This window comes from Dermacentor andersoni, chromosome 1 (genome assembly GCF_023375885.2).
Source record: "Dermacentor andersoni chromosome 1, qqDerAnde1_hic_scaffold, whole genome shotgun sequence".
NCBI classification, from domain to species: Eukaryota; Metazoa; Arthropoda; class Arachnida; order Ixodida; family Ixodidae; genus Dermacentor; species Dermacentor andersoni.
The window spans coordinates 311,150,323-311,170,970 of NC_092814.1; the positions used below are offsets into that span (position 1 = coordinate 311,150,323).

Consider the following 20,648-nt stretch of genomic DNA (forward strand, 5'->3'; position numbering starts at 1 on the left):
GGGCATTGTTTATCGCTCCCGGCTGCCGCCGCCGCTGCTGCCAGAGGCGAGCCAATATTTGTCGTGGACATCAGCGAGCCCGCGGCGCGAGCGCCGCTCCTGTCCAGATGCGTGCGCGCGGTTTTCATTTCCTTTTACGCTGCCGTTTACGCCACCTGTTTTCCTTTTTCTTGCCCTCCTCCTCTGTTTTCGTCATTCCCAGCTGATTCATTGCTAGCGTTCGTTTGGCTTTCTTTTTTTTTTTCGCGAGCGCGTTTATGATCACTTCTTCACAATCGTCCTTCTTTCTGCATATCTCATTTGAAAACGGACTTGGCACCGTGCGATTTGGAATTTGCATCGTTTTATTTTAAACCCGCGTTAGAATGGACCTACTCACCCCACCCCACTACATCTTTTTTTTTTTCCTCTCTAGAATACCGGTTGAGGGCGTTTTGCTTTTTGTGTTGTCTGTCGGTCTGGTTCCGCCTTTTTAACTTCCTTCATGTTATGTATATAGATATATAGAATCCCGTGTCGTTCAGCCACTGCTTTCGAACGGTGGGAATATGATCCTCAGCCAGGCGGCCCATCTATATCGCGTTTCGTCGGCCGCCTCCGGTTCTCATTCGAATTCATACTCCCCTCTCCCCCACCCTCACACACTCTTCGCGATGACCGGAACCTTAAGGCGGTGGCAGCGCGGCTAGATGTGCTAAAGGAGAGAGCAGCAATATAACTAAATAAAAAGGGCACGAAAGCAAGGGGCTGTTTTCCGTCGGTTCAGTGTTAGTTTCCTTGGACGCGGTATTTCGGCATCGCTGCGCAGACGACGGTTGTTCGTCTGCTTTCAAGCAAACCTTTTAAAATATGCCCAAGGTCTTTAAAGCCTGAAAAGCAAAAAAAATAAAAACAATGAAAAGGAAAAACGGCGTTCCGCCCGCATTGCACAGCGATAGCGATGTATTAAGGCTCTTACATTGAAGTATCTCGTAGCTTAATATGCGGTATGAATTGCAGTGAACGTTCTCTCACTAACAAAACACACGTGGTGTCACGCGTTGAAAGACGCGAACAAACTTCACCCGATGACAACGAGCACTCGCGGTCACAAGCGCTGGCGTGATGCGGAGCGCCGGCATGCATCAGCAGAGCGTGCTTGCCGCGAGAGCCTTCGTGCTACCGCTCCCTTCACCACTGGAACAGCGCCGCGCCTCAGAAACTGAGAGCGAAAACGCCGACTAACGCATTGGCGTTGGGTCACACTTGGGTCAAACCCCCGGGGTGTAGAACTGGGGGTTAACACGATTATTACCCAATGGCACTGCGTTCGTGGGCGTTTCTTTGGCGTCGTTTGTGAGAGCGACATTGCAGTGCCGGCTTCGACGTTGCTTTCGTGCCAGACCATGACTCGTCTAGACGCCGCCTCGTTGTAGCTGTCATGCCTACGAGCAATTTAATAAAATTATGTAGCACACTTCTGAGAGCAGAGGCCATCCTCAATGAGAGTTGGAGACGTTTGCGTATAGCCAAGCGCCTATCGTATATACACTATATACTATATACTTCTCTATATGAAACTGACATACAGTAACCTGCGTATAGCGCTGCCTATAGCCATGCCTAGAGTCGGGATGCGAGCTTCTTGCTTGTTCATCTTGTGAATAATGAGCTACAGAGCAAAAAAAAAAAAAAAAAGCACGCACAATGACACGTGAAACAGTTACGAGGTTATGCACGAAAGAGACGTCACTGTGCGTGCGTGTGCGTTTTCCAAATGCCTTATCGTCTCCTGGTGCCTTTCCTGCGCTATAGGTATATACCTCGGCCCATATTCACAACAGTCCATTACGCTACAATTATTTGCAAGAGGGAACTTCCAGCCAATCTTAAATGTTGGACACATTAGCGATGGTGGCCAACGAGTGGCAAGAAAAAAAAAAACGCTACCGAACGAAAAGCTTGGTGAATTCGTAAAGAGTGCTGCCTTTCTTGAGCGACACTCTGCTAGGTTGCGCTTGGAAGACAAGGACAAGGGTATGTGCCTTTGTGTGACTGACTCTGTCCTTGTCTTCCAAGCGCACCGAGGCACATCGTGAATTCGGTCCCTGGTTAAAGCATGCAAGTTTTCAAGCTGCTATATATGGCATCACTGAGCGGTCGCCGGCGAGCATCTCGTTCTCCTATCTTCGGAACACTGCTCTCAGTTTGCCACGGACCTTGTTTTACGTATGCTCGACGGCGCAGATACGTATTCATTTTCCTTCGCACGACGCTTCGTGCGTGTCGTATACGACGAGTTGACACGGGGCCCAACGCTGCTTTTCAATTTGTTGTTACTTTTGACCTTCTCAACAATAAAAGCTTTTCACCACCACCACCAAATGAAAGCCCCTTAAACTTCGTAAAGTAGCGACACTCTCCTCCTCCGCCTTCAATCCTCGTTTCTGCTCTCTTTCACGCTTCCCTCCTCGACCGTGGTGCCGCCGCCTATACCGCTCGAGCGTAGCAACGGCGCCAACATGCGCTCCTAGCCACTCCGCAGACGCGTCTAGAGCGAAAATGGTGCTGAAGCACGGCGCGAGGGCTCACGTGATGCTATTAGGCCAATAGCGACGCGGCGTCAGCCTCGGTCAGAGCACGCGAGGAGGCGGCATTCTTCAAAGCGTGGCGCTACTTTACGATGTTTAAGGGGCTTTAGCCCAAAGACGAGACGTGCTCCATCTTCCGGCGTCGCGCGGAACACTACTAGCACGCGGTCGTTGTGGTCATCTGTTTCTGTTCGCATAGAAGTTGGCGCAGACTATAGCTCTGAGTGATAGGCCGCAAATCTGGAGGTAGGAGGCAACGAGAGAGAGAGAGAAAATGTAACAATGAAACCACTTAGAATAGAGATCATGGGAAACAGGACGTTTGCATGAGTGAGTGTAGCCAGCTCTGCAACAGACGATAAAAAAAAAGCTTCGCAGGAAGGAAAAACAAGATATCTGAAATAGGACGCGATAAAGGGTATATTGCAGATTGCAGATCAGAGACCTGAGCGAAATAAAATCGGGGGCTGCAGGGAGCTTCTATATCTACACAGATCTTCCTACGGTGTTCTCAAGGTATAAGACGAGCTCGTTGAATGAACCCAATAAGGCTAAATGTTATACCGTTTCAAGCAGTAGTACAACGGCACAGACTTTTCATAAAGTCACTCGTGTCGTTTTACGCCCAAATTCCGATGGCTGAGGACTTGAAGCTGCTGAGCGCGGTTTCAGGCGTCAGCAGATTGCGCTAGACGCCGTAATTTTCCTTCCCTTCCTTTTCCTGCGTTTATCTACGTAATTATTTAAATAAACAACCAATTACGAACTTTGACGTGCGCAGAATGAAACGTGTGCGAAGAAAGAGAAAAAGGAATAAAGAAAGGAGGAGAGAAAAAGAAAAGGAAAAAAAGAAACGATATGCATTCACTCAAAGGCAAAAAAAAAAAATGTTTTGGGAAGCTTTACGTAATCTAATAATCAGCTACAACACTCGTTCATGAAGTAAAAATAAAAGTGTGAATACCTAAAGCTCCAGCTTACATATAAGAAGAGCTCGCGCATAACGGTTGACAGTTGTTATAAGGTCGCTGTCCGCTGGTTTCTGATAACAAACTCGAATATCACAGAAAACGCGTATAGTCAACTTATCTGCAGTACTGCATTCCGCTAGGACTAAGCGAATGGAGCTGCTGGGAGCTTTCACTGCTTCGATCGAATAAGAAAATAGCTATTTTTCCTTGCCACCATTTCTGCCTTAACTATGGAAAGTCAGACCGTTGCCTGAGCTGTATGTTCTAAGGATGAAGAGGAACATTTATGGTGCTTTTTCAGCAAATTTTTATCGAGACGTAGTCAGCATATTATATCTTTGACGAAAATAAAAATTAAGCTATCGCACTCATAACGATGACAAAGCATCGTTTGTTAACTTTTGCACGCGCGTTTCCTTCCCAGCCGGATGCGCCGGACTGGCCTTGTGACATTACCATTCTCGAGTCAGAGAGGTGGTGGTGATGATGATGATGATCCAGTATACTCTTACTTACCTATGTCTATCTCCACACGCCTTCGTGGACTTTTTCTGAGGTGTAGATGAAAAAGTTGCTCGAGAGATAAAAAAAACAGGTTGCATAATTTACATTCTTGATTTCTTTCATAATTTAGTATATCACGAAGTTACCATAACAAAAGTACGAGAGTAAACTTGGTTTCCCCAGAAGAGCTCCGAGTTCTTCAGGTTCTCGGTGAATCCATTCATGTACGCCGCTCGCGAAGCCTGATATCATCGTTTTCTCATGATACGGGCGTCGTCGCCAAAGTAGAATGTAATACTTAAATAAAGAAAAAAGGGGAATCGCAAATAGATTCAGAGGAAGTCCCTAGTGCGGCTATCGTCATTGGGCCAGCAAACCCTGTTATTGGTCTTTTGTTTCACTTCTTTTCCTTTCGTTTTCTGCGGAGCAACACAGCTTGATTTGGCACTGTAAATGTACTGTATTCGGGCAACTGGTTGTCAGTCCCTCTGACGAGACTGGCTTAACCCGCTGAAAAGCTTATATCCATGTGCTCATGTACCCTCGTTACTATATGCATATATGTGGTGCTTACTACGCATATATCACTTGTTTGTTTCCCAAATTTGTATAATAGAGAGAAGTTTTTGCAAATGTTTTTTTTAATTTTATATAATGCGAAGTATTTATTATTATTGAAAGCTTCATCGACTGATAATTTCTGACGGGTTATTGGTAAGTAATTATCGAAATCACGAGAACGAAAAGAATAGACCGAAGTAGTTGCTTCAAATGTTCGACGGGGACTCATCTGAGGAGGGTTCACGCACAGTCTCTTCTACAGCAGCGCAAAATCGTGCGCACTGTAACGTTTGCTCGCCAGCAGTATATGCTGCAACAACACACCCGTTGCTGGCACCGTCTAACAGGCATCATACCAACATCTCGTTGCATACAGTCAATAAAATAATAATAATAAAACACATTGTTGCAATAGCCTGTTGGGAAAAGAGGCTTCTTTAGCTAGCCAATATACATCACTCACCCAGTCAACTCACGCTATTCTAAAGAAGCGAAGCATAATTGTACGCTCGCGTGAGGCTGAGAGGATGAAGACGTCGTTATGGGTTAAAAATAAAGTAACACTCTGATCCAGGCTTCTTTGCAGGTGAACGGAATATTTAAAACGAAGCGCCATCAGATGAACTCATGCAGAAAACCAGTGAACAAAGCTTAAAAGTTATAACCGTCGCCGAGTCGGCACACTTTTATGCCTCCGTATACAACAAAGCGTATCCACAAGGCGTGCTACATAGATGGCAGAAACAAGGGAGATTCAAAAGCTGAGCGGTTCGGCATCCTGTCCACCCCAACAGGGGTGCGCATCTGTGGGAAAGTTTCACGCTCACAGTCAGTTATCTGACTCGCGTGTGTTTACTCATTGGAGGGACTTTACGCCAACGCGGCGTCCGATGTCGACGCATGCAAGGTGCCCGGCAACAGGAGACCGCGAATGCCAGCGACGGCAACACTACCACGCCTGCCGACGCTTCTTTTCATTTTTGTTTTGTTTTTCGTGCACGTCGGGGGCTGTAATGCACCGGCTTGCGCCGTAATAATGGCGGCCCAGACCCTTCTCCTCTCTCGTGACCCCCTGCGTGCTTCGATGCTTCTCTCGTTATACGGCGCAAACCACTGACGTCACAGGGCTAGTCGCCAACGACAATGGACCGCTGAATGGGTGTCGCGCCGATTTACGACTCTCGCCGCTGTCAGCTGCCTGCAGGCCGCGCGGCAAAATGTGCAGTCGATTGAAGGCAAGGCGGATACAAAACCAGGAGAGGCATACGCAGCAAGAAAGGCAGAACGAAATGCATGAATTAGTGAATAAATTAAAAATTAAAATTAAATTGTGGGCGTGAACGGCGTCCCGAAACCGCGTGGTTATGAGGGACGCCATAGTGGGAGGCGCCGTATTAATTTCGACCACCTGCAGTTACTTAACGTGCATCTAAATTTAAGTATACACGAGTGTTTTTGTATTCTCCACTATAGAATGCGGCCGCCGCAGATGTAAATTCAACCTGCAACCCTGGTGCTCAGCCACATAACGCCATTGCCACTGATCCGTCGCGGTGGGTGAATGAATGAAGTAATTACTGAATAGCCACTGATCCACTAGGCCGGGTGAATGAAAGATCCACCGTGGCGGGCGAATGAATGCTCTCTTATTGCGTGCATCGTTCGCATCCAAAATCTGCCTATGCTGGTTGCTAATTTCCCCCCAACCGTATCACTCGCGGCCTTGCAAAGGACGACACGTCGAAAAAAAGCGGCGCAGACAACAACGCCTACTCACTGTACCCGGTTCGTATTTAGGGAAACAAGGGACGAAATACGCAGAGCTTAACATGAAAGGCACGCAATGAAAGCGGTGGCCGTCACCCCTCTTCTTGTTTTCCGCCCGCCCGCGCTCTGCGTTTCCGTCCCTCGGGCCCACAGCGCGCGCTCTGACGAAGTCACAGACGGCGGCGCCGTGTCGACGTGGTCGGCGAGCACGCGGCCCGCCATTGTTGTGTCTGTCAGCGCTGGAAGTCGCGCTGGCTGCGCGGCTCGACCGGAGCGGCAGCGCAAAAGGTTTGCGGTAGAAGAGTCGCCGGATGGTGGCAACAGCAGCAGCGTCAGATCCATGGGGGACAGCAAAGGCAGACAAAGAGGAGCACGCCTGCCAGTAGGGAGGGGAGACGTCTGTCTCTCTGGCAGCCACGGGGCGCGACGGAGGGTCCCGCGCTAAAACTTTTATAGCGGCGCGCGGTCCCGACGGCTAGGTCCGCGTGACACGTGGTTTCTCTCTCGCGCGAGCGGCAGGTCGGCGCGTTCGCCGAGGTTCTCTGAGCCAAGCACGGTCTCTTTCTTCTTCATCAAGTTGATGCGTTATTGCGCGTCACTCAGCGTGTCTGTTCAGATATCCTTTCTCTCTCTCTCTCTCTCCGATGCTTTTCATTCTTTGTTGGTGTCGCAAAAAACTATCGAGAGCGCGCGAGCGCGCCCCTTCGCATGGGCTTCGCCACTTTACAATCGTGTCCAACGGTGAAGGATGCCGCGTGGGAGACTATACGAAGCTGGAGTTGTTATTTCGTTTTAGCTGCTATTTCTCTATAATGTAATGTTCATTTTTTGCGGCGTGTAGTAGAATGCGGACAAGAAGAAGGCGAGACGCCACAAGACAACGCTCATTAGCGCGCCGAGTGTGATATCTTCCAACTCGGCTCAATTTTTTACATCCTTTCGCAGCTCATCACACAACAATGTTCGCGACAGGTAACGTCTGCACTTTCGTTTGTTTGTTTGCATGTTTGGGACATGGCATGGTAAAACTTTATTGAAGTCCTGCAGATCGTAGGTCTTCACGAAGAGGGCCGCTCCCACATGGGAACCGGGAGGCCGAGTCTCTGCCGCATCGTGGGCCTGCTGGACAGCCCTGAGTTGGTCAGCCAGAAGAGGTCTGCGGATAACCGCCTCCCATCTAGCCGAGCTGTTATCGATGATAGAGCGTGACTGGGCACACCGCCAGAGCATGTGCTCTAACGTGGCTATTTCTCCACAATCGCGGCAGGCAGCATTGGTGTAAGTATCCGGATAGATTTTATGTAAGAGCGAAGGATTGGGATAGGTATTCGTTTGTAGTAGAAGGAGCGTTAATGCTTGAGCTCTATGGAGCAGCGGATGAGGAACAAAGTAGGTTCTACGACTGAGATAGTAGTGTTTAGTAATCCCGTTGTAGGTGGAGGGCGTGTCCCTGTTCTCTGGGGAGTCGGCTTCCGATTGGTCGAGGGTAGCACGGTGGGCAAGTTCACGCGCATCCCCGTGAGCCGACTCGCTGAGGTTGGGAGGAGCACCCTTTATCTGACCCTGATTTGCGGGAAACCAACAAATGAAGTGGCGCGTGACTGCATTGCCCCCAAGAAGTCTGAGGGCCTGTTTGGAAACAGTGCCTTTTTCAAATGCTCTCACTGCAGACCTTGAATCACTATAGATGACATCTCGTGGGCTATCCAGCAGGGCTAGTGCAATAACCATTTGTTCAGCAATTTCGGAGTCCCTCGTCCGAACCGAGGCAGCATTGGCGATTCCTTGCCGGCCATCGACAGTGACGATGGTGAACGCCCGACCTCCCTTACAAGAAGCGGCATCCACAAAGCTGACCTGTCGCTGATCAGTGCGTATTTGCCTAAGGAGGTTGGCCGCCGTTACCCTCCTTCTATAAATGGTATATTTGAAACGGCACCTTCGTGCATAATTCGACACACCTGAACATCATCGCGCACGCGAGAGACGTCAACCCACCACGTCAGACTCTCTCCGACGCCCATCAATGGAAGCGCGCGGCGCGATCATCGTTCCTCAGTGCGAGTCAGATCCGACAACCCCGCACGCTTGTGGTGCAATAACGTAATGGCTCGTCTCTAGCAGTGAACGGGCGGATGCTCGTGTTTTGGCTAAAGGAGGTTCGAGCCACACGGACAGAAACGAATGTTGCCCGGATCTTGCACAATTCGGCGTCGATATAGCATCCGCTCGGGGTTTCTGCTTCGTTGATCTTGCGTGTTGCGATACGAAAGGCGCAAACCGCCTGTTCGAGTGGCAAGAGTCGATCGATAAAGCTTTCGCTTACGGAAATGGCTCTTACGATGCTGTTGTAGACAAGCGCTATACTCGTGGAGGTCCGTGACGTACACTGGCACAGGGATGCGTACACGGTCTGCCAGGCAGCTGGGTGCGCTACGCTACCTGCTTCCCTTTGAAAGAAAGGCATAATTCAGGCTTCCCGTTCTTTGCTGACGACGCCATTCCACATGTCGGGAAATCCAGATAACTAAATATTTCACGCGTAATTTATTAGTTAATTTGATGCTGTATGAACCTACCCTAGAGTAGAGAGTACGTATATTCTTCAGTGACAGATGAATGTAAAATAGCGTCCGTTTTATTAATTTTGCACATTTCTACTCTTCTATACGGGTTACCTTGGTTTCGATTTCCTCTCTCTTATGTTTTCTGTCTTGCTTCTGAATGCGGCAACCCGCGCTCTTGTCATGCGGCTATATACGACATCGGTTTTGACAAGGCACCATAGCGTTTCGAAATAAGCATATTCGAGAGACGGCCAACGTGGTGGACACTGAGCTAAAGTTCGAAAGGAACGCACGAGATTAGTTTGGGTCATGTGAAAAGAAAAGACGAGAGATGTACATTGGCAAGAATGCAATGCAGACTGAATGGAGGACACGATAGAGATCGGCCTAAGAAGATCAAGAGTGGCATCAACGAGAAAAATACTAAGGAAAAGAAAGGAATTAGTCATCGATAGTGCGAAGAGATGTATACGCATATTCATCGAAAACAATGACTCACATACACAATAATGTGAAGCGTAGTATTTGCCAAATGTTCCGAAGCGATAGACAACGGGTGTGACCACAGATATCATGTTAGGGCCCCTATCGAAGTGTTGTCGCTCGATAGCCCCAGAGATTTGCAGGTGCAGTGCTCAAAATTCTATTATGCTTCCCTGTGGCCAGCGTGCTACATGATCTCTGAATAAGGGTCAGGCGACAGATCTTTATCGAGGAATGACTCCGAAGCTTTTCGCAAAGGCTTATTAGAAGAAGCCGTTGTTAAGGGCACGTCAGCGTACGTACAGGCCATAACAAGGGGAACAGTTGTTTCTGTTATGGCGTTTCACATAACAAAGCAACACTGTGGTTTTGAAAGAAACTGCAGTACAGAGAGCTCCAGATTAGTTTTGATCACATATTTAACACGAAGATAAAACTCGGTCGACAGGCGGTGGTACATCAGAGATACAGAACGGGTGCCCACCAGAGAGAGAAAGGCAGCGCAGTCGAGGACAACAGATAATTAGGTGGTGGGATGAAATTAGGAAATCTGCAGGCATAAGGTGGGGTCAGCTGACGCAAGACCGGGGTAACGACGCTTGGAGAGGCCTTCGCCTTCCAGTGGACATAAATGCGCCGAGGACAACGACGATTTAAACACTACAGGATAATTCTTGCATTCCACCTCAATCGGAATGCAGCAGCCGTAGTAGGAAAGTGAATCTGCGAGCTTGTTCTCAGCAGTAGAAAGCCATTGTGGGCGTTCTTAACCTCTCAAGAACCGTGAACGGTAACAGTAAAAGCAATAACAGCAACGAGTGTCGCATACGCACTAGCGAGAACAGGGACGATCAGCTTTACAGGCTCGTTTTACTCGACGTGAACGCTCTGTTATATGGTCGTTATCAGTAGTGTTTCTTGGCCAATAAGATAGCTTTAGCAATTCACCATCGTGCTGATACCGGTCTCGATGGGCTTCATTTCATCCCGAGCACCCGGCGCATCGAGATTAACGACTCCCGCCGCTTGCCCGCGGCTGATCTCATCGTCTGCAACCATGAGAGTCCTCGCTTGCCTGCCAACAAGGAAAACCGTGTTCCCTGTCCTTTCGACAGAGCGCCTTCCAGATTCGACGGCAGCGGCATTGGCATGCGCATCAGCGCTTTTAAGGTACCGTGGGAAGGCGCGGTGGCGCGCGCAGGCAATTGGCGACAGGATCGAGTTTGAATTAGAACTCAGAGCTGCCAGCACTTAGCTATAGCACAATTGTTCCGAGCGCTTTGTTTGCGTGACGGGACCACGGATAGGTTAATCCCGCGAGATTGCCGCACTTCTCGTAGGTGCAAAGGCCAAGCGCCACAGCAGGCAGAACAAACAGGAAATAACCCATGTTCGCGCGCGCGCGCGCACACACACACACACACACACACGCACGCACCCACGCGGGCGCACGCACACACACAGACACACACACGCTAGTGTGCAGACAGTGAGAATGGGCAAGGTCTGGAAGAAGAGGTTTACTCAGCAGCTCTCTTACGGCGCCTTCTTCCATATTTCATTACTGAGGCTCTGGATTTATTTGGAGAATTTTTCAGAGCCAGAGACAGAGCGCAAGTCCTTTGAGAACCAAGCGCCGCTCTTGAAGCCGGCAGAGAGAGAGAGAGAGAAAAAACGAAGTTGTGCGTCACTTTCCTTTTCTTTAGTTTTTTTTTTCTCCTGCTGCCTTTAACTTTATTTCAGCGCCCAGAGCGCCTCGTTTCCTCCCACTGTAGGGACACTACTTTCCTACATTCCCCCCACCATCGATGTTCGATTTCCTTTCTCGTCAAAGGCCCAGCTCCCAACAGGAAATTTCGCACACATTGTTTGGTTTCTTTTTTCCTGCGCGGCGATTACCCCTTTTGGCGGCCCGATTATGTGGAGCGCCCTGAGCGAACTCCTGGTCCTCCCCTTCTTCCTACCTCGGCTTTCCTTACACCTACGGAGCACAGGCGATGCGAAGATGAGGAGGGGGGCGGGGGAGATCTGAGCACCTAGGCCAACAACAGCGACGCGGGAGCCGCCGCAGGAACGAAGAAAGAGGGGCCTCGCCGGTCGTCCGCGGGGTGGGCGGCCCGTCAAGAGCCTTTTCCCGCCAATTTCGCACCTTGCCGGCGCGCCAGCGAACGCAAACTGACAACTGTCTCTCACGTTGTTCGCGCGGGGCGAGCTTCCCTCTCCCCTCTCTGCGAGCATCTCCTCCCGTGGATCCCAGCCTCTTCACCTCCCCTCGATTCCCTGACCCGCCTCCAGCCGAGGAGAGTTCGCACCACGCATTCCGAACCCAGGGCTATGCTGTTATACCGAGTATATTCCCGTTTCTTCATTTATTTCCCGCATTTGACTCATTCTTTCGTTCACGTCTCAAGCCATTTCTAGTGTCACGTTTTACTCAGTATGGTGTCCCATTCGCGGCCCCTTTCGAGCCCCCTCCCCATCTCTTTCTGCTCTTGCGATAAAGTTTTGTGTGTTTCCTTTGTTTTGTCTTGCGTTCCATTCGCTGCGCTTACACATTTAGGTCTCCCGTTCCCCTATAATCCACCTTGCTTCATTCAGGCCTTCCTTTTGCCTTCTCATTATTTTACTCTGCAGTAGGCTACTTTTCTCTCTCTCTCTTTATATATATACAATCATTTTTCATTGCAGTTTTGGGTAACATTTCTACTGGAGCCGCTACTGCTGCTACTGTAAGCAGGGCTGAGTGAAGGGAGTGCGCTGCGCGCGATAAGGACACGAAAATATGAGAAGCAGGAGCCCGAGAGAGAAAAGAAAAGAAAGATAAATAAACAAGAGCGAGATAAGCGAGAAAGAACAGACTCTGTCGAGTGTCGCAGGGACACTCAAACGGAGAAGTTATTTCTTACATTGGCAAAAGTGGCAGATCTCCATAGAAAACGAAAAGACGGAGGCAGAAAGGTAGCGGACAAAAAAAGAGAACAGATAATAATAAAGGTATGGAGCACAAGGGGAGCGAGGGAAAGAGATTTGGTTGGAAGGAGCCACGCGCCTGCACAGAGGTGTCAGGAGCGCAGACTGGCAGTATAGTTCATATCTTGGACCTAAAATCAGCAGGCGACGATGTCAGCGTCTTCTCTCGGATGATCGCATCACACGTGCGGCTCAACCGGGCAAGCACAGTCCACGCAAGGAGGATTACAAGGAGGAGATACGAAAGAAAGAAAGGAGGCAAGCAAACAATCACGCGATCGGCGGGAGCGAAGGGCTCGCCAGAGACGAAGACGGCAACGTTGAGCTCGCCTAAGTTCGAGTCAATAAACAGAACTGAGCGAAAGAAGAAACGAGTTGCGTTCTTTTTTTCTTAGAGATTGTAGCTCGCGTATTTCCGGCAAAGTATATAGCCAATTGGCTATTTCCGATTGGCTGTAGCATCAATGAGTTGTTAAATGTCTAAGGGCTCACAGCGATTTCTGTTCTATTTCCGGGATTTCGCCTCCTTATGTTTTTCTTTTTTTTTTTAAGGCTCGACGCTACGCGTCCTTGAAGGCCCGAGGCTGGGCTCTGTCATCGTGCTCTCTTTGGACTCGTTTATGCGGTTCATTTCGAGGGAAGTCTGCCAAAAAAGTACAAGAATTTAACGTACGCCACAAGACGCGCGTTTTTATACACGATGTAAAACAACGCCGCCCACAAATACGGCGACGGGAGACGACGCGCAGCTCTTTCAACCAGCTCAAACGAACGCGTACATTAAAGCATATCCATACGCAAAACATGTGGTCGCTTTTATAAACTAAAATAACAAGCAAACATGCGCTTCATTGAGGGGGGAGGGGGGGGGGAGGGCTAGCTTTTGACGCAGCTGTTCGCCTGCTCTATTCTAACAGAACCGATAATTGGTTCATTCATTGGGTTTACAACATCGCCAAGCAACAGAGAGGCCTTTCAGAGGCGCCGTATTATAGCGGAGGGATCCGGATTTCATTTCCCGGCACCTGGAGTTCGTTAACCTATACGTGGACAAAACTTCGGGGCACGGGCGTTTTCTGCATTCCCTCCGGCATCGGATCGTGGAACGAGGTCCCCTTCTTAAACCGTAGTTTGACTCCGCCCCCACCCGGTCCTCCACTAACAAAATAATTTCAGGGACCGTATTTTCTTCTTGGATAATTGTTCTCCTACTCTTCTAGTCGTTTCTTTGCTGGACTGGCCGATAGCGACCGTGACATACATGCGGCGAGGCGGTGTCGTGCTAGTGAATGAAGAATAAAAATGAAAGAAAAAGAAAGAAAAACAAGTTATATGCATCCTCACAAAAGACGGTGACTGAACTTATTTTACAAATAAGCGAGTTAAACAAAAAAGGAAATCTGGGGTCTTACGTGCCAAAACCAAGATATGATTATGAGGCACGCCGTATAGTGGGGGACTGCGGAATAATTTTGACCACCTGGGCTTCTTGAACGTGAAGCTAAACCTAACTACACAAGAGTTATTGCAATTTCGCAGTTTCGTGTCCCTTTCCTTCTTTACGTTAATTTTAAAAAAAAAGAACAAAAATCTGGTGCCCGCAGAAGAACGAAGAATTATACAGAGATAGCGCGAAAACGCAGCCGTATCATTACTCGCTTGGCTCGGTTATCTTTGTCCAAAGTCTGCAATTCATCCCGTGCTGTTAGCGGACTTGGCCATCGACACGTCGGCCTGCTAGACCGTATATTTCCTCGTGCCAGCATCGCCTCCAAGCGCAATGCTTCCGGTTTTCTCCCTCCTGGCAGGGAACAACTGTAGCTGAAAACGCGTGGCTAACGGAAACAACCGCCCTCCTCCCTCACTTTCGAGCGCTGACGTCATCGGCGCGTCTTACTACGAGACAAGCGAACATCCTGTCTATCCTTTCCTCCGCTTATCGCCGCTCTTCGTCTCATCCCGATACGAAACGGAGCGACGCGTCGACGCGAGTGGAAAGAAAGTGGGGGGGAGAGGAAAGTTGGAAGCGGCGCGCGCGAAGCCCAGTCTAGGGATGAGAGCGTCGCGCTGACAGGGGGCGAGGAAGGCCCCAGCAGCCTTGGCCGAAAACAGCCGTGTCCGCGCCAGGCCGGCACAACGAGGATTTCTCGTCACCATCCGGCGCGCTGGCTAAGGCCGATCGAGGGATTAGGTCGCGCGACGGGCGCGCTATCCGGAAGAAGCCGCTGCTACACGCAGGGCTCGTCGAGGAGATGAGGGATCGAATGAACGGAAGGCAGCAGCAGCAGGCAGGCAACAAGAAAGTGCACAAAGCCGCGAGCAAATACCTCCTGTGTGCGCGGGAACTTGGCCACACATTCGTTGTGCACTACCCTCGGTATCGGCCCATGTTGTACAGGTAAAAAAAAAGAAAGATTGTAGCGTTTCTTCGTTTGAATAGAAGAAAGCAGTCGACGCCGCTTGATATAGTCTACTGCCGTCCGCGTACACGCCACGTGTACACACACACACACACAGACACACACACACACGCACGCACGCGCACACACGCACGCGCACACACGCGCACACACGCACGCGCACACACGCGCACACACGCGCACTCACGACTCACTGCGGTAGCCGTGGCTACGGCGTCGCGCTGCGGCGCTCGAGGTCACGGGTTCGGGCAAAACGGAAAAACGCCCGCGTACTTAGATTTAGGTGCACGTTAAGTACGGTAGGTGGTCGAAACTATTGCAGAGTCCTTCACCACGGCGTGCCTAATAATCGCACCGTTCTTTTGACACGCAGAGAGAGAGGAATACAGGAAGGCAGGGATGTTAACCAGTCAATAGTCTGGTTGGCTACCCTACGCTGGGGTATGGGAGAAGGGGGAGAGAAGAGAGAGAGAAGGTGTAGATACGTGTACGGAAAGCACTTGAGTTAAAGCCGCTCGCTCAAACCAGAAGTTCTGAGAAAACACAAAAGTGCCTTCACTGCCTTCTGAGCCGACGATCGGTTGGGACGGTGCTCTAGTATTGTCTGTTCACTCAGAGGACGACCATCTAATTTCCTCAATGTGTTGGACAAAGATTGGTTTTGTGCTTGAAATTTAGGGCAATTAAAGCCGAGAATTCAATTAAAGTTAATTCTAAACACGCACGCACAAGCCGATGTCAGGTAGAATAAGCGAACAGGATCAACTACCGCGAGGGGTTAACGAGCGCCGTTGAATACTGAGCGCGTATTGCGTGGGGTGCTGTAGGCGCTCCGGTGCGGGCGGAAAGCCCACGACGAGGGCTCTTCCGCTGCATACCGACCCACGGCCTAGCTCGATGGGAGACGCGTCTCCCCTCCAGCCCGCCCGTGGTCAGCCATGGTCCAGGGCAGCGCCGCTATGATAAATACATTGTTTCTACTTGGGTTTCGGCTCGCGAGAGAGGGAACGCAGCTCGTCGGGCACGCACCACCCGTGCCCTCTTCAGGCACGCACTGCACACGCGGCGCCTAAGTGCTGGTTTGCAGGACCGCGAATTAAATGGGCGTGGGAGGGGGGGAGCAGGTGGTGTGTTCGGAGCGGAACGCTGGCTCTGGAGGCACAGAGCTGCTTTCTTTACCGACCTTCCACCGAACCGAACAGGCCCGAAATCTCTTCAAGGTCACACGTATAGGCGCCCTGGAGAGTTGGAATGAAAAAGGAGAAATTTTGGTCCGCACACTTAGCACTGCTGCCGAGATTTATTTCGCCACAACGCAGGAGGCGAGTGCTTTCTGCACTTTGGCGACTGTGGGGGCATGTTTTGCGCTTTCAACCAACTTTATTTCCTCGTCGTTTTCCTCAATCTGATATATAAGATACCTTATCAAGACAGCCGCGCATCGTAGATCGGAGAAACAGTGAACTTCAGACGGCGTATCAAGCAGCACCGAAATGACGTAGCTAAGGGACACACCGCCGCCAACGCACTGGCTGAACATCAGGTTAACATGGGTCACAACATTGATCGGAATTCGGCGACTGTCATCGTCACGGAAAAAATCACTATCATTCCGCCTTCTTTTGGAATCATTATTAATCCAGTCGACGTCTTTTGCGCTTAATCGGACACGTGGAAATCTACCAGAAATATGCACCAGATCGCAGCGCCATCTACTACGTATATAAGACAGGGTCCAACTTGTCTCGCTTTTATGTGAACAAGAGACCCGTAGGGGACTCGAAAGGTCATAAGCTCCGTTTTTCCTATTGTTGAAACTTTGGCGAGTCTTTGCTGTCAAGAAGAAAATGTACACCTCTCGCCAGACGGTGTTCCGTCGAACCCTGAACTATTCCTCAATATATAGTGACGCACACGGCGCTGACATTCGGGCTTTTCTTCAAAAGGAGTTTGTGCACGCACACTATTAAGTACGCTGACAGCACTGTTATACGGCACGGCTATGAGGGACTTTTCTTTCCCCGCGTAACAGATGTACTTTGCATTTATTGGCCAAGCCCAGTCGAAAAGTGTTGCTGCTGAAGCTCCACTTACGGGCAGCATCGAGCGATATCTATATGTATATATATGCCACACGTTATCTCCGCAGTCAATCGGCTAAAGTTGAGCGAATAGACAACATCAGCGAACTCTCTCACTGCACACAGGGTTGGGACCTCTCATAGTGGTTCTTTCGGCAACTAAATATTCAGGCACATACCTAGCCTGTCTACTGAAAGAGCACCTGCCATTCTTTCTTGCATAGTACGGGCAATATGTCCGAATGTTTGCGCAAAATACCGCCACATATCAAAGCGGCACAACTGGCGACGGCCTGCAGATTGAGTCGGATGAATTCAGCGTCCCCATTAGAAATAAAAAATAAATGTTAACAGAGATATTACAGACGTTAATACTCTGGCTTAGTTTGCTACTTTGCCATTCGAGCGGAAAGCAGCCTTAATAATCTTTGTTTCATGCCCCGCAAAATGTACTAGCATTTGCTTGGAATAAATAAATTCCTGCTGTTCTCGATCACTGTTCGGCGGCCCAGTAATGGTGTAACCTATAGAAGAAACGCTTGTTAAATCATAATGCGTGTCGGTAAGCCTGCTTCACATCTACAAGAATATAGTGCGTCGAGTTACTTCGCTGTGTTGATCAAAACTCAAGTTGGGAAGCCTTTCAAGAGTTATGCGATGAAACACGAAATCCCGCTCTAATGATGAGGCTTCCAGACAACGTTCACTTGCAATGAACTATGGCATGAGCATATGCCACATGCTTCTACACGCGTTTCTTATTGCAGTTCAGGCAAAAGGCAGGAAAAAAGGGGGAAAGAAAAGTAAGAAGATTCCCTTTATCAAACGACTCCAACGTAACGCTGTCAGGTTAAGCTTCCTGTCTTGTCAAAGATAACTGCCAAAGATAATAATCATGATTTAGTAAACCTTAGAGAACCCTTGAGAGTTAATATTTAATAGTGTACCAAGGACGTAATTAAACAAATAAGGTCGCCATTATGGAAAGAAAACTACAAAGGGCAACATCTGAAAAAAAAAAAAAAGAACACTGTGGAACTGGTATACATGTTTCGAATCTGCCATTCAAACGTATGTAAGGTTCTTGCATGATTGCCGATTCGTTGTGTATCCCATAGATGCTTAGGCTTATTTTGCTTCATGGCTTGAGCCTCACCACTTTTTTTTTTTCCTAGAAAGCTTTAGACGGTTCTCTTAACTGCGCGAAAAAAAAACAAAGAATAAGGACACACGAAATAAACACACACTACACCACGAACTGCGCTCGTGGTGCGTGTTTCTTTCGTGTGTACTCGTTTTTTTTTTTTTTTTCTCGCGCGGTTAAAAGAAACGTCTAAAGATATGAACCAACTAGCCAGGCAGAACGCCCTAGAAATCCCAGCGCTGCCATACATGTAGTCGGGCCGCACTGAATCAATGTGCAGTACACATAGCACATGTAGTGCGCATTGATAACATAGCGACATATCTGGATAGTCCAGTATTTTCGTAACTGTTAATGCTCGCGCACGAACATTTCGATTGGGAGCGCATCTTACACGGAGTCCACGTTTGGTAGCACCGCTTACTTAAGTTGTTCTTGCTTTTATTCCCAGTCGCTTGTTCTCTTCCTTTTCATTTTCATTCAGAACGACTTGTTGTATGCGCATTTCCCGCCCACTGAAGAGGTAAACATGGCACTGTACCGAAGCGCTCCCGATTGTACTGTGGAGGAGAGTTTCTGGGGCGCGAAATTGCCGAATCCCACGTGACTAGCGCGAAAAGCGAGGCGCCCACTCCCGGAACTCGGCAGCTACTAAGTTTGAGTCAAAATATACATAAACGAAGCGCGCACTTCCGCACCACCCACCTGATTTGCAGGGATCAAGGTCTAGGTCGTCCGAGACCCTCATCGGAAACTTGGTCCGCAGTAGCTCGTCCGCCGTGAAATGTCTCGCGTCCACGCGGTTCTCGGCGGCCAATAAGCACAGCACAAAGAGCACCGACACCAGCAGCCATGTCACAAGATGCGGAGAAGCACCGTCTCTGCAGACCACGCCGCGGTGGAGCTGCCTGATGGGCGCACGTCCGGTAGCAGACGACGCCTCCAAACAGCACTGGTCATCCGCTCCCGTCATGACGCCAGCGTCGCTTGCCGTCCCGGCCTGTCAGTGAGCTGCCGTCGACAGCGACGATTCCTCTTGACAAGAGTCCCTCACACCGTTCAAGTACGGCAGCACCGGTCCCAAAGTGAACGCGCGTAGCCTAGCGCACGCTTTCGTTATCCACGTTCACTTTCGGTCAGAGTCAGCAGCAGGCAGTCAGCAGAATCTAGCAGACGACGATGCGTTGTGCAGGGTCAGCTCCGTAACAACAACCGGCCGCCACAGGATGACACAGTATGGCACCGTTCGTATCGCTCGACGAGACCGTGGACCGCCCCCCGGAAAACAAAAAAAAAATAAAATAAAAATAAACACGTGCACTGACGATTCCGCGGCGCCCCCCGAAACGTTCAGGCTCGGAGACAAACTTGAGCGAAACTTAAAAAGTAATGAACAAGAAGCGAGCCGAGGGTCACAGCTCCGGCCCAGCTGACGACGCCGTCACGACGACCTCCATGGGCCACACCACTGGCGGACACCGAAACGTGTTTCCTCGCCGCAGCCGAGTCAGAGCCCGGGCGCAAGCTGCCCGCCTCGCGTGCAGTGTTGACGTTATACGCGGTCCGCCAGCGGCGTGCGCGTTGCCCGGCGAAAAGGAGAGAAGAGCGCGCGCTCCGACTACCGCCGCCGACGCCACCGCTCACGCGTCTCTGTGTGCCCGCCGGTGCGCTCCGCGCGCTGAAGGAACCCACGGCGGCGGCGGAGGGAAGGGAGGGGGGGGCTTGCCCCTCAGCGCTTTTCGCCCACACCGCCTCGTCGCGGACTTCGCGAAACGGAACGGCGCGCCGCCGCTCGCAAGCTGCTCGCGCCTGCGCGCGCGCGCCGCCTCCTCGCCCTCGAGCTTTCCCCCTCCGGTCTCACTCTGCTTTGAGCCCTCCCGCATCCACATCACACTCCTTGCGCCGTCCTCCCAAACCTCTGATCTGTCTCTTTTTAATTACATCCTGTCGTTTAAATGTCCGCTGTTTGTTCTCCCCTCGCTCGTCAGACCGTGTTCTCCGCCGAGATGCCCACGGAATATCAGCGTCACCCTTTCTCTCTACGGTCCTCCTTAGCTGATCTCCTTCTATTATATCGTCCTTCGTCTTGCTTGTTATGCGACTTCTCGTTTCTTTTTAGACCCCCTTTTATTTAGTCGCTCCTCGCAAGTAGCCGAGAGATGCCGCTCCTCCGCACAAGGCGACGTCTTCTGTTCTCCGGTTGGTGTCTGTCTTCTGCTCCGCGCAAACACGCACGCACGCTCGCACGTACACCACTCCCCTCTTCCTCGCCACAGCCCCATCATCATATGGTCGGCTGCTTGCCGCGGCAATCTGGCCGCACGCAGACTAAAGTGCAGAGCACTCGCCAGCAGCCAGCGCCCGTGGCTCGGCCAGCGTGGCCCCCTTTCTCTGCTACGCAGCCGAAAGTCGCCTGGTCCTGATGATTTTGTTTTCTGCCCAAACAGAGAGAGAATGGAAATCAGTTTTTTGTTGTTGTTGTTGTTTTCCGCCACGTGTACATACACGAACACGTATGTCTAGTAATTGTCTCTGCGACGACGGCTGTTTGTAGGCAGCGACTCTGTAAGCGCGCTGCGCATCACGAGTCTGGAGGAAAGTAGAACGCCC

At 50.2% G+C, this 20,648-nt stretch overlaps 1 protein-coding gene across 1 annotated transcript in view; it reads right to left on the minus strand.

The window, feature by feature from the left end:
• Positions 1-20,046, minus strand: part of LOC126548163 (bone morphogenetic protein 1-like) — a 688,441-nt gene extending 668,395 nt beyond the window's left edge. The window contains exon 1 of the mRNA XM_050196288.2: positions 18,744-20,046. Coding sequence (XP_050052245.1) covers positions 18,744-19,011 — 268 coding nt within the window. The 5' untranslated portion in view covers positions 19,012-20,046. The remainder of the gene's footprint in view (positions 1-18,743) is intronic.
• Between the last annotated feature and the right edge of the window lie 602 nt (positions 20,047-20,648).